The sequence below is a fragment of the Amphiura filiformis genome, chromosome 15 (genome assembly GCF_039555335.1).
Source record: "Amphiura filiformis chromosome 15, Afil_fr2py, whole genome shotgun sequence".
Lineage (NCBI taxonomy): Eukaryota > Metazoa > Echinodermata > Ophiuroidea > Amphilepidida > Amphiuridae > Amphiura > Amphiura filiformis.
In genome coordinates this window covers 31,158,564-31,172,566 of record NC_092642.1, presented here as the reverse complement: position 1 = coordinate 31,172,566, position 14,003 = coordinate 31,158,564, and the positions used below count along the sequence as shown (strand labels likewise).

At 38.0% G+C, this 14,003-nt stretch overlaps 1 protein-coding gene across 1 annotated transcript in view; it reads right to left on the bottom strand.

Annotated features, from left to right (window-relative positions):
• The window catches only part of LOC140170866 (uncharacterized), a 47,224-nt gene extending 35,163 nt beyond the window's left edge, over nucleotides 1-12,061 (bottom strand). The window contains exons 1-8 of the mRNA XM_072194074.1: nucleotides 11,968-12,061; nucleotides 11,296-11,553; nucleotides 10,252-10,521; nucleotides 7,838-9,046; nucleotides 6,018-6,313; nucleotides 5,452-5,610; nucleotides 4,276-5,307; nucleotides 1,407-4,144 (exon numbers count right to left, since the gene is read on the bottom strand). Coding sequence (XP_072050175.1) covers nucleotides 1,407-4,144; nucleotides 4,276-5,307; nucleotides 5,452-5,610; nucleotides 6,018-6,313; nucleotides 7,838-9,046; nucleotides 10,252-10,521; nucleotides 11,296-11,553; nucleotides 11,968-12,061 — 6,056 coding nt within the window. The remainder of the gene's footprint in view (nucleotides 1-1,406; nucleotides 4,145-4,275; nucleotides 5,308-5,451; nucleotides 5,611-6,017; nucleotides 6,314-7,837; nucleotides 9,047-10,251; nucleotides 10,522-11,295; nucleotides 11,554-11,967) is intronic.
• Nucleotides 12,062-14,003: the final 1,942 nt, after the last annotated feature.

Genomic DNA, 14,003 nt, shown 5'->3' with positions numbered 1-14,003 from the left:
CAAATACTTGTTTACTATTCTTTTCTTTTTTTTTTTTTTTTTTGAACAAGTTCATTAGGAATGTAGAATTCAACTGTAAATTTTGTTCATTTTGAACAATTCCTAAGTAAAAACGAAGTTTTTAACTCACGTTTTAGTGACGTTTCACCACTACACTAGTGGCTTTATCAGACTGGCAACTCATCACATCTGACTGTTTCCTTTTATGGGTAACAGTAGGCACCGTTGAGGGCGTGATGAGTTGGTCAAAGATGTTGTTGAGTGCGTAGGCCCCCTCGTCCTTGTTTAGAGTGTCATGTCCTTTTCTGCGGATCCAAATGGCTTCCTTGAGCCACTTGGTAGTCTTATCAGCTTCACGATCAATGACCTTGGATTCCTCCTTTTTTTTTAAAAGTCCAAAAAGACAGATCCACTCCTAAGACAAAACCTACGACAAAGCGAAAAGATGACAGTGAGAAAACCAAAGGCATGGTCGTGGTTCCCTACATAGAGGGCGTTTCTGAGCGAGTCTCCCGTGTGTTCAAAAAGCATGGATTCTCTACTGCCATGAAACCACATCGCACCATTCGCAGTATGCTCGTCCACCCTAAGGACAAACTTCTCCACCAGCAGAAAGCGGAGGCCATTTACGAGATTCCCTGTGGTGACTGCCCCAGTTCCTATATTGGTGAAACTGGCCGTCCCTTTGGCACCCGACTTAAAGACCACCAAAAGGAGGTTGAGAAATTTGAAGCCAGACCATTCACACGTGCAAATCGGAAATCTTCTGTCACTGAGATTCACAAATCTGCTATCACCGACCATGTTGCCTCCACAAATCACTCAATCAATTGGGAGGAATCCAAGGTCATTGATCGTGAAGCTGATAAGACTACCAGGTGGCTCAAGGAAGCTATTTGGATCCGCAGAAAAGGACATGACACTCTAAACAAGGACGAGGGGGCCTACGCACTCAACAACATCTTTGACCAACTCATCACGCCCTCAACGGTGCCTACTGTTACCCATAAAAGGAAACAGTCAGATGTGATGAGTTGCCAGTCTGATGAAGCCACTAGTGTAGTGGTGAAACGTCACTAAAACGTGAGTTAAAAACTTCGTTTTTACTTAGGAATTGTTCAAAATGAACAAAATTTACACTTGTTTACTATTATTTTCCTTTTATTGTGTTTTATCAATTGCTATTTATGCTTTGTATTTATATGATAATTTGAATAAATGAAACGAAATAACGGAAGGTAGCACTAACGGGAGATGATGCAAAAATTACAATTACTTCTAAATCAAACAAAGAAGAGCTAAACAATCACAGTAACTTAAAGTGTGGCTTATTGAATTTGAGTATGGATGAATTTTGAATACTGAATATAATGTTATCATTAAAAGTTATTTGAATACACACTTACAGATACGGTGAACTCCATCCTCGTCCAAATGCACCAACAAAGTTGCGATGACTAAGCCTGGGACTGAAATCACGAACAAGCTCAGATGCATGATATCCCGAATCTTGTTTGCCAAAGGACAAATCTTTGCGACTATACAACACAGTGCCTGCTTGGTATCCATCACTAAGCTTGGTTTGTAATTCAATCATTTCATTCATATCAAAAATTCGCCGTCCAATCAAACTCAGTTGATTTGCTGTTTTGGAGAGTCGCGTACTTAAACTTGCTTGAGTAGGACCTGTAGCCTTCACAAAATTGGACCATACGCGTCCCCAAGAGCTATTTCTTATTTCATACGGTTTGAAAACATCCATTTGGTCCAAATACGGATTGGCAAATTTTGCAGATTGTGGCAGCTCTGTAACTCTGAAGGTAACTAGCTGTGTTGCGAAGGAATTCGGTCTGATGTCAAATGTCACCTGGCTTGTACCTCCCGGTGGTAGTATTCCTCCAGGGCCTCTCTGTGGGGCACCATATATTGTAGAACTTCTGGTCCAGTTTGATGCCTTTGTATCCCCTACAATTTGAAATGTTCCGTTCCCGTCAAGATCTAAGCGTAACATTGGCGTAAGAATGTCAGAGTCACCAATATTTTGCACAAACAGCATGATTCTTCCGGTTTCTGAGGGTCGCAGATTGCCTGGGTTGTCAAACCTGAAACTAATTGCTCCTGGTGTACCATCTACTACTGTCAGTGCGTCTGGAAGTACGGTCTCAGTGGAACTTACATATGCATCTTGTATTCGAAGCGCTAATATAGAACCGATCAACATGCTGCTCATGTTAAATGTGGCATACATTTCCAGGGATGAAAAATGAAATACTTCTTCAGCATAAATAGAATTCATGTTTTCATCGGTCAATGACACTTCTGCTTCTTCTGGAAATAGAGTTCCAGAAACACGTAGAGTAAGAGTACCAAATGGAGCAGCTTGTTTAGGAGTGACTTCAAATATTTCAAGGCGTGCATACTTCGCTAATATGGTAATAGTAGATTGGTAAGAGCTTGGTTCGTTTGTCAACGATGTTCCTTTCTTCCGAATCAACACATAATAGTCTCCTGCTCTAGATTTTGCTACAGCTGCGTTTTGCTTAGATGACAAAAACTCTTGACCTGCAGCGTCGTATTCCCCAGTCGTAGCTATGTTGTTATATCTTACGTAGAGTTCGTTAAAATCACTGTCAGTGTCGCTATCTATCTGAAAAATCAAGGTTTCCTCAGCAGCAACATTTGGAACACGGAATATCTTCTGTTCGTTTAACATTAAGGACACATCAACTGGATTGTCTAGGTTGAGAATATCTATAGCTACGTCTGTGATACTCTGTGCTACCCCAATGTTATTAGCAAGATTCAAGTCCCGGATGTTGTTTCTGCTGCGGACAATTGTCCTGTACCCCATCGGTGTGATCAGTGGCAAAGTCGATGTGAGGGAATAAGACATGTCATTTCTGGCATCGTTATTAAATGGACGTAAGTTCACAGAACTACACATCGTACCAACTTCTTCGTCATCGATTGACCACGAAGTATCTTCGGAAAAGTAAGCAGTATCACATTTGTAACCAATAGCATCTTCGGAGCCGTTGTTTCGGATCGTCCACTGAATGGCTACTTCTTCATTAAATGCAACCGGGGAAGGAGGTGGCACAACTGAAACAACTGCCACGTCGGTACTAAAAGCTTCTTCGATAGTTGCTAGTACAAAGGCAAAGTTATTGTCGTTGTCAGCTTCATACACATCGTTCCTACTATCAATGTGTACAATAACATAATATTCAGCGGATGGAATATCAAACGGCATGAATAAGTCCAATTCCTCATAATGAGTGCTGTTACCCTCCAAATTTAAGGATAACACCGTGTTCAGAAGCTTAATATCAAAAGGGTCAATGTCGACATCTTCACTTAGATATATAATGCTGTAAAACATTTGAAAAACCGATCCGACTCCGATGTTTGATATATTTAATCCCAATCTAATTGGTTCTCCTGATCTTATCATATATTCTTCATTTGTGGACACCACCAGGTCTGGCAAAGGCGCTGGATTAATTGTGATGGTGTATGGTACTCTAGCGTAATTGTTCATATCGTTTGCATCGGCAACGCTCTTAAGGTAATCCAGTGCAATAAAAACAACGTACGTACCATTCATCGCGTGCGGTACTTGAAATTGAGCATGAACTTGATATTGTTGCCCGTTTCCGAGAATTCCAACATGGCGCACTTGATGAACCAACAAAGCATCTTGGCCTGGTTGATAGCCATCAGATGCTGGGTTAACGGCCATGTATATCGCGTCAAACCATAAACTGCTAGCAGTAATTCCTCCCCTATTCTGTCCAATATACATCACTGACAACAACTGACCGGCTACAGTTTGCAGCGGAACTCCACCGGTGTACAATACTTCAATATCCGGAAGAGGTAGCCCTGGGATGGTAATAGGGTCGTTAAGGTCATACAGTGTACCTGCTTTCAAACGTGTTGTAACGCTCTGGTAATAATCCGGGGTGATATAGACATAATAGCTGCCACCACTGACACTTTCTGGAATAACAATTGTTCTTTCCATTTCATAACTTTGATCTGTTTTAAGCTTCCAGAAACAGTGAATACTGCCAAAAGTATCCCCGATGGTGGTGTGGTTACTCCCTTTTCTTGACTTATGATAACTGCGTCTTTCCAGACTCTATTTTGAAGCATGGTGTTTCCAACATTTTTTACAGACCAATTATTGACCAGAAGACGATTATTTTTACCATCTTCAATTTGACGCTTTCGTCTTGCTTGTGTGGGTAAAGAAGATACTAAACTCGTTACTTCGAAATCAGGTGCTGGAGGTACCTCAACCATAATCATCAATACTGACATCTTAGAGTCCTCGTTTGATTGAAACAGAACACCTCTGACATCGGCTTTTACAATGATGTACAACTGTCCCCAAAGATTCTCAGGAAGAATAATATCTGTCATCGTTTGGTAGCTATTGCCACGGGTTAGTTTGCCTCGATGTGTAATCGTTTCAAGCTGCCGTGCAGATCTTCCGATGAATGGAAACCGCGAGATATAAACAGCATCCACCCACATATCTCTCGTTGTGGCCCAATTACCAGAATTTGTAGTAGTCCAGGAAAGTACACCTTCTTGGCCAGAGAAAACTGTAGTTGTAGGAATATTGTTGACCAGCATTTGAACATATGTAATCCCAATATTAGCTGAACGATTAGGTATATCTATGCGAATTGATCTCAGATTATTTGATTGTTCGTTGTTGGTTTCTATGACACGATTGTAGTAGTCTACCAAGATGTGGATATACATTGAACCGAAAGTAGCTTCTGGAAGGAGAAATCGGGCGGTAGCGTGGTATGCGCTCCCAGGAGGCAAACCACGAATATTATCCTGTGCATCTCTACGATGAATAACCTCTCCAAGAAAGCGGCGTGTTCTTGAAACAAATGATTCTGTCGGAGACAAAAAGGCCCGATCAGACCATTCTGTTTGGCCTGGTTTACCATCTCCGGTGTTTCTAACCCGCCAAAACAAACTCACTAGCGCTTCTGGCTTATCTTCATCTAATATTACTGTGGCATTCCCATACTCTAAATTAAGATCTGGCAGCAATTGAGTGATTGTCATCTGTCTTGTGGCGATATTGTTGGATGTATACGTGTGTTCAAAGACATAGTTATTGAAATCGACACGAAGTGTTAAGTTGTATACTCCATTGCGAAATTCAGATGGTACTGTGAAATCTACTGATCTTGAATATGTATCATACACGTCCAGATTCCCAGAGAACGTACGTGTTGCTACATGTGCTAGTCGGTCACCGGATTCCGAAGTTATTGTCTGAAATAAACAAATATATACAAAATTATGTAAGTGTTAGCAAGTGTCCGGATACTTTTTGTGCGCGCTATATGTAGGTGGTGCCGTTTTTTTTTAAATAGGTGTATACAAGATAGGGGTCAGGTTTATGTTTCAAATAATTACCACTTTATCATTCCAGTATTTTTCCAGCGGATTTGTGAAGCCGACATTTGCTACTGTCCACAAAAGTGTAATAGAGGATGCCGATTCCGATTGCGTCGGTACATTGAAGACTTGAACAGCCAAGTCAGCTGGTGGACTAAGGATGACTTCTATTGGCTCCTGATGGGAGTAGAATAAAAGACAACGCAAGCAATGATATAATGCATTACAAGCAATTGAAGTAGGTATCTATTCTGCATTCACATCAATATACTTTATTGTAATTAAGTTTAAATTTGGTTGTAAAAATGAGGAACAATACCGTAAAACCTCATCTACAAGCACATAGAATGCTATTGATGAAAGCTAAATTAATAAAGGCGCCATCCAGCGACAAATTAAAAAGCATTATTGAGTTGGAACAATTAAATTACCTATACGAGCATATAATTGTAATCAATTGTTTTGGCATATTTACGGCTGGTTCGTATTAACTTAGCTTTCATCAAACATACTATAATATAGGCTTGTAGACGAGGTTTTACGGTATTAGTGCTGATATTAGAAGTGATGAAAATACAACATACTTCACTTATATTTCCATTGTTATCTTCTGATACGTGTTCATACACAGAATTGGTCACATCTGTAATCACTGAAACCCAGAAGTTGCCAAAGATATATCTAGGTACTGTAACTGTGTGTCGAATTGTATATTCTGCATTCGGCGTCAACCCATTGTTACGTGGAATCATTGCCAATCGAATATCGCGTGTGCTGGTTACATTTTCAGTAGACCACAGTATATAATCTATCCATCTAGAGGCCGACGTGACTCCATTTCCTTTGTTCTTGACAGTGTAAATTACTTCTATTTCTTCTCCTATTATTAAAATAAAATTTAATGACCGTATCTAATGAATAATCTGGACATGCATTTAACAGATAAGACAGGAAACATAAAAGTGTACATACTTTGGTCAAACGATTCGAAAAAGATTAATGAGTTATACACTTTGAATTAAAACATAGAATACCACAAATTACGAAGAACTATCCCGTATTTTGTATTTTAACTCCCTTTCCTGCTGCGTTATTATAATATAGAAGCTTCAACCTTAGTCCTACGAAGGAGGATGGCTTGTACCAAGGTTTTTCATCCGGACATGTCTTTACGTCAAAGGGACTTAAGCTAACCGTAGATCCATCCCTTGTGCTCATTTTAGTGATAACTTTCTATCCCAGAACTTAATCTGGGCGTATGACCGACTATCAAAAAAGTCCAGGGGAGGCGAGAGGTGGATATTGGTGAGGTCCACCATAGGTTTTACAGGAAAATGAATGATTCTCATTTTGCTCTTGTAAAATTAATGCAAGACTTAATACTTGGTGGTTAGGTTAAAATAATCACTTCCTATTTTAAGAACAAAAATGTTGCCGGGGATTTTGCATATACACTTGTAAATAGCCAGAAAGTCCCAATTTTGTGATGGCACCCCACAGTATATAATGTATAATGTATAGAATGTTTGTACTTGTTCTGGTACCACTGGCTTAGAAAAGACCCCTATATACGTTGGTACCAAATGTAACAGTATATGACGTTTGTACGGGGGGGTACAATAGCCCCTTCGTAGTCCGTTTTGCAAAACATGGTCAGTAGGACGAGGATATACTCAATACTCATGCACTTTGCTTGTTAGTGTACTATGTGTTTTGAAATTGGAAATTATGAGTGTATCCATTTGCTTTGATTACGTAAGTACAAATCATATTACATGACATATTAAAGGTCCCAAACGTGTTATCAACAAGTAAAAAGTGATACGTTTCTACTGATTATTCATAACCTCATTAATATAACGCAAATCGAGGTCATTAATATCTCACAATTGACCGCAAAATGCGTAATTGTTCCAATGTCGCACACAATTGACTTCCGCGTGCGCCGTATTGTGCGTCAAACAAACTGCGCGCGCTGGCTGCCGTATTTGGATTGCGCGTTACCATATTTGCACAGATTCTGATACGCACTGTTGTTATTGGCCGTCCTGTTTTAGCCTGATCGATTTTGGGAAAGGGAAGATGTAAAAATTGTTTATGTTTACTAACTTTTGAGGAAAATTTTGTGTAATTTTGTAAAGTTAAAAGATCAAAGTGACGGTTATGAATGAGGTTAATAACTTTGCATCGGTAATATGTCGGGCATTGTGAAAAATCTAAACATTTTGCTTTGGACCTCGGAATATCCCTCGGTTCCAAAGGCAAAATGTTTAGATTTTTCACAATGCCCTCCAAATACCCGATGCGCAGTTATTAACCTCTAAACCAAATTAGTTAACCCACACTCTGACTCTTTCTAAGATTCTTACAGACAAGAATATCAAAAACAGCAATTTTCACCTACCTGAAAAACCACTTGATTGGATGACAACGTTGTTAACAATAAGATCCGGAGGTGGCGTCAATCGTATATCTACTGGTGTTGCACTTCGCATAATATTATTGTTTCTATCAAAGTCATCAATATGACCATTGGCATCAGTCACTACAAAAATATAGTATAATCCAATCGTGTCTTGTTGAAGACGGAACGTAGCCTCAGACATGTAACCGTCCATTGGATCCAAAAAGAGCGATCGCCGTTGGTATACTACACGTCGGCTTATTCTTGCGTTAAACTCGGGGAATAAAGACAAGTACACTGAGTCATACCAGGTTGATGTCACGCTGCCTCGTGATCCGATATTCTCAACACTCCATGATACAGTCAGATCCTGGCCAGAAAAAGCTTCAGAAGGAACAGTTACCTCCGTCACTGTGAAATCAGCATACGTACGCGTTTCAAATCCCCATATCGGACTGGGGACACTTGTGACGTTCAACAGGTCATTTGACTCTGTATCTAGGATGTATTCAACTTGCCACAAGTATCGCGTGTTTGGAGAAAACGGTGTAGATGGTTGGTAACGCAATGCGGTTGTCACTACAGTTGGTATTGGTGGACGAGACAATTCGTTCTCAGGCCAAATGTAAAGTCTGTATTCAACTGATCCCGGGTAATTTGGCCATTTCAATGCTTCATTGAGGCGGAGATTAACTTGTCCGTTTTGTGGCCCATCAGGTATCTGAAGTTCCAGAACTTTGATGGTCTGCTGTATGCCTAATGAGTTGCCGCAGTCGTCTAGTACCGACCAATATCTTGTGAAGGTTCTCCCGCATTGCTTTTGCCCTACCGTGTCTTGGTAAGAGACTTCCATACTTCTGTTACATGGATGAGATAATACTCCATCAGCAATTAAATCGTCAACACTTCGTCGGTCTTCAATAGGATCTCCACAAGGCAATAGCAGATTTGTAGGTATTTGAAATACAGGTGGACGTGGGTTAGTGAACACGAGTTGTTGAGAGACAGATGCAGTGTTTCCAGCGGTGTCTTTAGCCGTCCAAATCCTTTCAAGAATGCATCTTTCCCTTGGAACATCAGCGTATGTCAGTGACGGGTTTGTATCGTATTCGTCTGTGACTGTTGGAGAACCTATTGTTGTCGGTGTAAAATCATCGCCACAGGATAAAACTAAAGATGGTACGGATAGAATATTTGGCCGGATTGTGTCTACAAAAAGACAACAACACTAGAATAAGTACAATCCGTTAATTAAGATAATCGTACTCGACTATGAGTTTTTGCACTTGGATCGAGATTGACACAAGTTATGAGATCTTGTTTATGCCATATAAATATGGTGAAAATTAGCTCGCATTATTAAAGCAAAATGATAAGAAAAATAACGCGCAGCACATTAATAAATAAATATAAATAAATAAATAAATAAATAAATAAATAAATAAATAAATAAATAAATAAATAAATAAATAAATAAATATAAATAAATAAATAAATAAATAAATAAATAAATAAATAAATAAATAAATAAATAAATAAATAAATAAATAAAAATAAATAAATAAATAAATAAATAAATACAGCGTATTTTACACATTGCAACTGACGAGTGTGGATGGGTGAAACCATCCATACGAAACAAATTTGTATTACGATGTGGTAATTTCACTAATAATAATATATTTCGCTCCTATATTTTATAGTTGAGCACTTTATCTAGTGATGGTTTCACTATAATTTCTTACTATAAATAAATAAATAAATAAATAAATTAATTAATTAATTAATTAATTAATTAATTAATAAATAAATAAATAAATAAATAAATAAATAAATAAATAAATAAATAAATAAATAATTAAATAAATACGTAAATAAATAAATAAATAAATAAATAAATAAATAAATAAATAAATAAATAAATAAATAAATAAATAAAACAGTATTATTTTCGGGTAGACTAACTTGGCAATTAAGAGTGCATAATCCCATTACAGGAGAGCATAAAAACAAATTTCAAAGTATAGACCTCTGGAAAGGCAACCGTTACTCTGAGTTTTACAAAATACCCTCACTTTCGATCATTGGGTACCCGATCATCAGACGGGTACCCGAAAGTGAGGTTATTTTGTGAAACTCAGAGTAACGGTTGCCTTTCCAGAGGTCTATAGTTTGAAATTTGTAAATAAGTAAATAAATAAATAAATAAATAAATAAATAAATAAATAAATAAATAAATAAATAAATAAATAAATAAATAAATAAATAAATAAATAAATAAAACAACGTTTTTTTAAGAATGTTGTATGCAATAGATTCTAATATATAACGGACTCGGAAATGTATTGAAATGGTTAATTTTGAACGGCTGATAATGTTCCATTTTGGAACCATGGTTGATTATCCCCTCTTACCTATATACCACATCTGTGACAAAACATTTCCCCTATTTCCAGCTTGATCCGTTGCTCTTACGTTAAACTGATAGAACACGTTACCATCCAAGCCACTTTGACTATAACCCCTTGAGTCACATGGAATGAAGTTCACGGGTTCGTTAATCTTCTCTAATGAACATTGGAATACACAGGAACGCTCGTTACAACGAAATCGAAAGTTGACGGACTGTTGGTTTGAAGGCGATGTAGGATGACTTGTGATTGTAGTACTTGGTGGAGTCAAATCTACGGTCAAAACACACATGTACCACAAAATATAACGAAATGTTTCATCGCATAAGGGGCTGGCATTTTCTTCGGAAGGGGGGTCCCACAAATACAGGGGGGGGTCATAGAATTTTCAGACCAAAAATAGGGGGGGGGTTATAATTTTTTAACACCCAAAATAGGGGGGTTATAGAATTATAAAAAAATTGACTCCGGTCACCGACATATTTGGGACCCCCCTTCCGAAGAAAGGGGGTGGGGTCTATAACCAAGACAACATGCTTAAGAGATGCTCAAGTTGGTTCTTGTCTATTTACAACTATTAAAAGAGCAATCAACATGCAAACATGCTGACTTACTAACAATGTACAGCTAGCCGAAAAATAGACGAAATAGACGAAACGAAGACTTTGAGCACTATATTATACAGGCGGTTGTACCAACGTGTAAGAAGAATCTATTGTTATATTTTGTGGAGGGTGTCAGCCTTTCGTCTCTTCCGTCAAAAATAGGCATATATGCTTGTATAGGGAATTCTACGGTATAACCTTTTATGTGTTTCAAAGAGCACTCAGTGGGTTGGAATCAGAGATGGTTGAAACCAGTAACACTATTGTTAGACAGTTACTGTCACATTTTAGGTTGCTGAGACATGTGGTTGCAAATACATGTATACAGTATATGCATTGAACGTGTATGCGGAAGGGTAGCTTACTTATATGATATCTGTACTTTTGTTTAGCATTGACTAAGATCTTGCTTCATATATTGTTTTGTTGTTTATTTACTCACCTACTCTCCACACATAAATAACCGGTCGTGCAACATTACCAGCTTCATCAGTACCAGTTATGTATAGTGCATAAGAACCTTCAGTGAGATTGGTTCCTGACCATGATAAGTCACAATCCACCACAGTGTTGGTTTGGTCCGGAGACTGAACTGTACACGACGAATTACTTTCCTCATTGTAGGTCCAGCTGATGGTAATTTGGTCATTTGATACAGATGGTCTGCTTACATACCTAAGCACTGGAGGTGTAGTATCTCCTAAAAGTACAACGTTGAATGGCTTGCAATAATTCAGTGACAACGACATACCTTTAATTCTGCCACGATAGTATAAGTAAGCACAAATGGTTCAATTAACTTTATGGTACACAAGTTGATTGAATCAGAGTACACCTCAGAAGCCAGTGCTAGTTAGGAATAATGCAATAACGGCTAGCAGCTAGGGCTAAATCAACTTGTGTACCATAAAGTTGCGTTCTCTTGGTCGGGCTGACGTCACAAAGGGGAAATAGCCTTGTAAAACCAGTGTGCGCATGTGCAGTTCCCCTTTCTCGAGCTGGTTGCTATGCGCGCGCTTGTGCAAAGGGGACGAAGGGGACAATGTTCCCGGATGTACGACCGAGTGAATTCCGTTCGAACTCACTATGTGTATTGCTGACTATTTACACTTACGATTCTCGCAGAGTTCGCCGTAGAAACCAGTTGCACACAGACATTCAAAAGTATCATCCTCATTCAGGTTGCAGTCTGCATTATTTTGACACATAGTAGGATTGCATGCATCACCTTAGAAAAAGTGTAAAATGAATTAATAATAAAACGTCAAAAAAGGTCAGAAGAATGAAAATGCACATCCCAACTTAAACAGTGTACTTTGGTTATATTTATAAATATGCTTTTATAAATACGCACGTGACCACCTCCGGCTGCCATAACAGCTAGTAGACAGTAAGTCTCAAGTAACCTTCTACTTAGCAGTTTGTCTTTCTATACATTGGATGCAAAGGCAGAACAACATGAGACTACTGTGCAGCAAAATTGTCTATTTTGTTCAACTTTGTGATTATATTGTAAACGTTTCCGTCGTTGAATATTTTTCCGCCGTCAAATACTTTCAAAATGTTGTTTTTGATAACAAATTACAAATTCGGAATTGCAAAATGTGTAATAATTTTGCAATGCAATTAATACTTAAATCTGATGATATTTATCTACAGAGTTCCTATCCTTTTCTGTATAGTGGTCAATGCATGGGGATTTGGTCACGCTTGCTGGTCTTGGTATGTCGTGCCCATGAGTCACGTGCGTATTTATAAAAGCGCATTTATATATTTAACCGAAGTACACTGTTGAATGCAAATTTAAGTAAACATAATGATACTAATATATTTACAAACACATCAAAAAAGTAATAACCCCCTTAATGAATGACCATTGTCATGCAAATGCACCCTTAACAGTGGAACATACCCATATAACACCAAACAAGGAGCATACCCTTAGGTCACAACTCATGCAGCTTTCTGGCAAAATGATAATCTCGTGGTTAATTAGAACACGTCAGACGATGACAAGATGTTACGAACTCAATGACAGTATTCACTAACGAAGATACATTTCTACAATGATCCACGGGCGAATTCCACACCGGGTGCCAAAAACGTGTAATTTTTAGCGATCGCTGATTCTTCAAGGCCCTTTACCTATAATCTAATAAAATAATGTTTGACTAACCATCATCATCAATTATGGTAATAAGCCGTTCCTCGTTATAAAATGAACCACTGTTAAGACGAATTCGGCCTTCTTCGATAAACTCAGCTTCAGAATCGCCATACACAACGATATAGAACGTTTGTATATTTTCATCGTCTAGGAAGTACAGTGTCTTGTTAAGTACAGCAAAATCCTGGTCTTCTATTGCTGTTAAGCTGAAAACTTGTAGTTCTGTTGAAATAATAATATTCTGCTATGATAAACATAACGGTTACCATGATGGTTACATATTTTATTGTATTCTGCATGCTGTAACTAATGTTTACGAGTGATGACTGATGATTGTATAGATTACCATAATGTAATAGAGTGGGCAATTATGTTTTGATGTACTAAAATAATCACTCGTAGTGTGGACACTTGTGAAAAATGATTTTATTGCTTGCATCTAGGCCAAATTTAAAAATAATTGGAATCTTTCGGAAGGATGCAATCACCGTACATGAAATAACGTGGCAAATTATTACCGATTGATTCATGACACGGGCATGGACCATTACAATCTCTTGTTACTGTGCCAAATACTGTGGTATCGTTGTTTGACTCCATTATTTCAAATCCGTCGTTATTGACAAATGAATAGATCGATGGGAATGCTGCAAAAGTAAAATTGAATCAAATTTAATTTTGAAGAACTAAAGAACTATTTTGGTGACCTAAAAGTACATTATTAAATGAAATTGAAAGGGTTATCACTAGCTATCACATCTTTGGAAATGCTGCTTCCATGTATACTTTTTCATTTCATACCGCATAAGGCACTACATCGAATTTGGTCCTATAGAACTATCGGTGCCCGGTTAGGTACCGATGACTCTTAACATTCTTCCTGGAGATGTAATAAATTGTATCAAGTATTAACAGTTGCAAAGTGTTATTGTTTTCCATTTAAATAAAAAAGGAATGCACTATACAAATGTTCAGGGTACGAT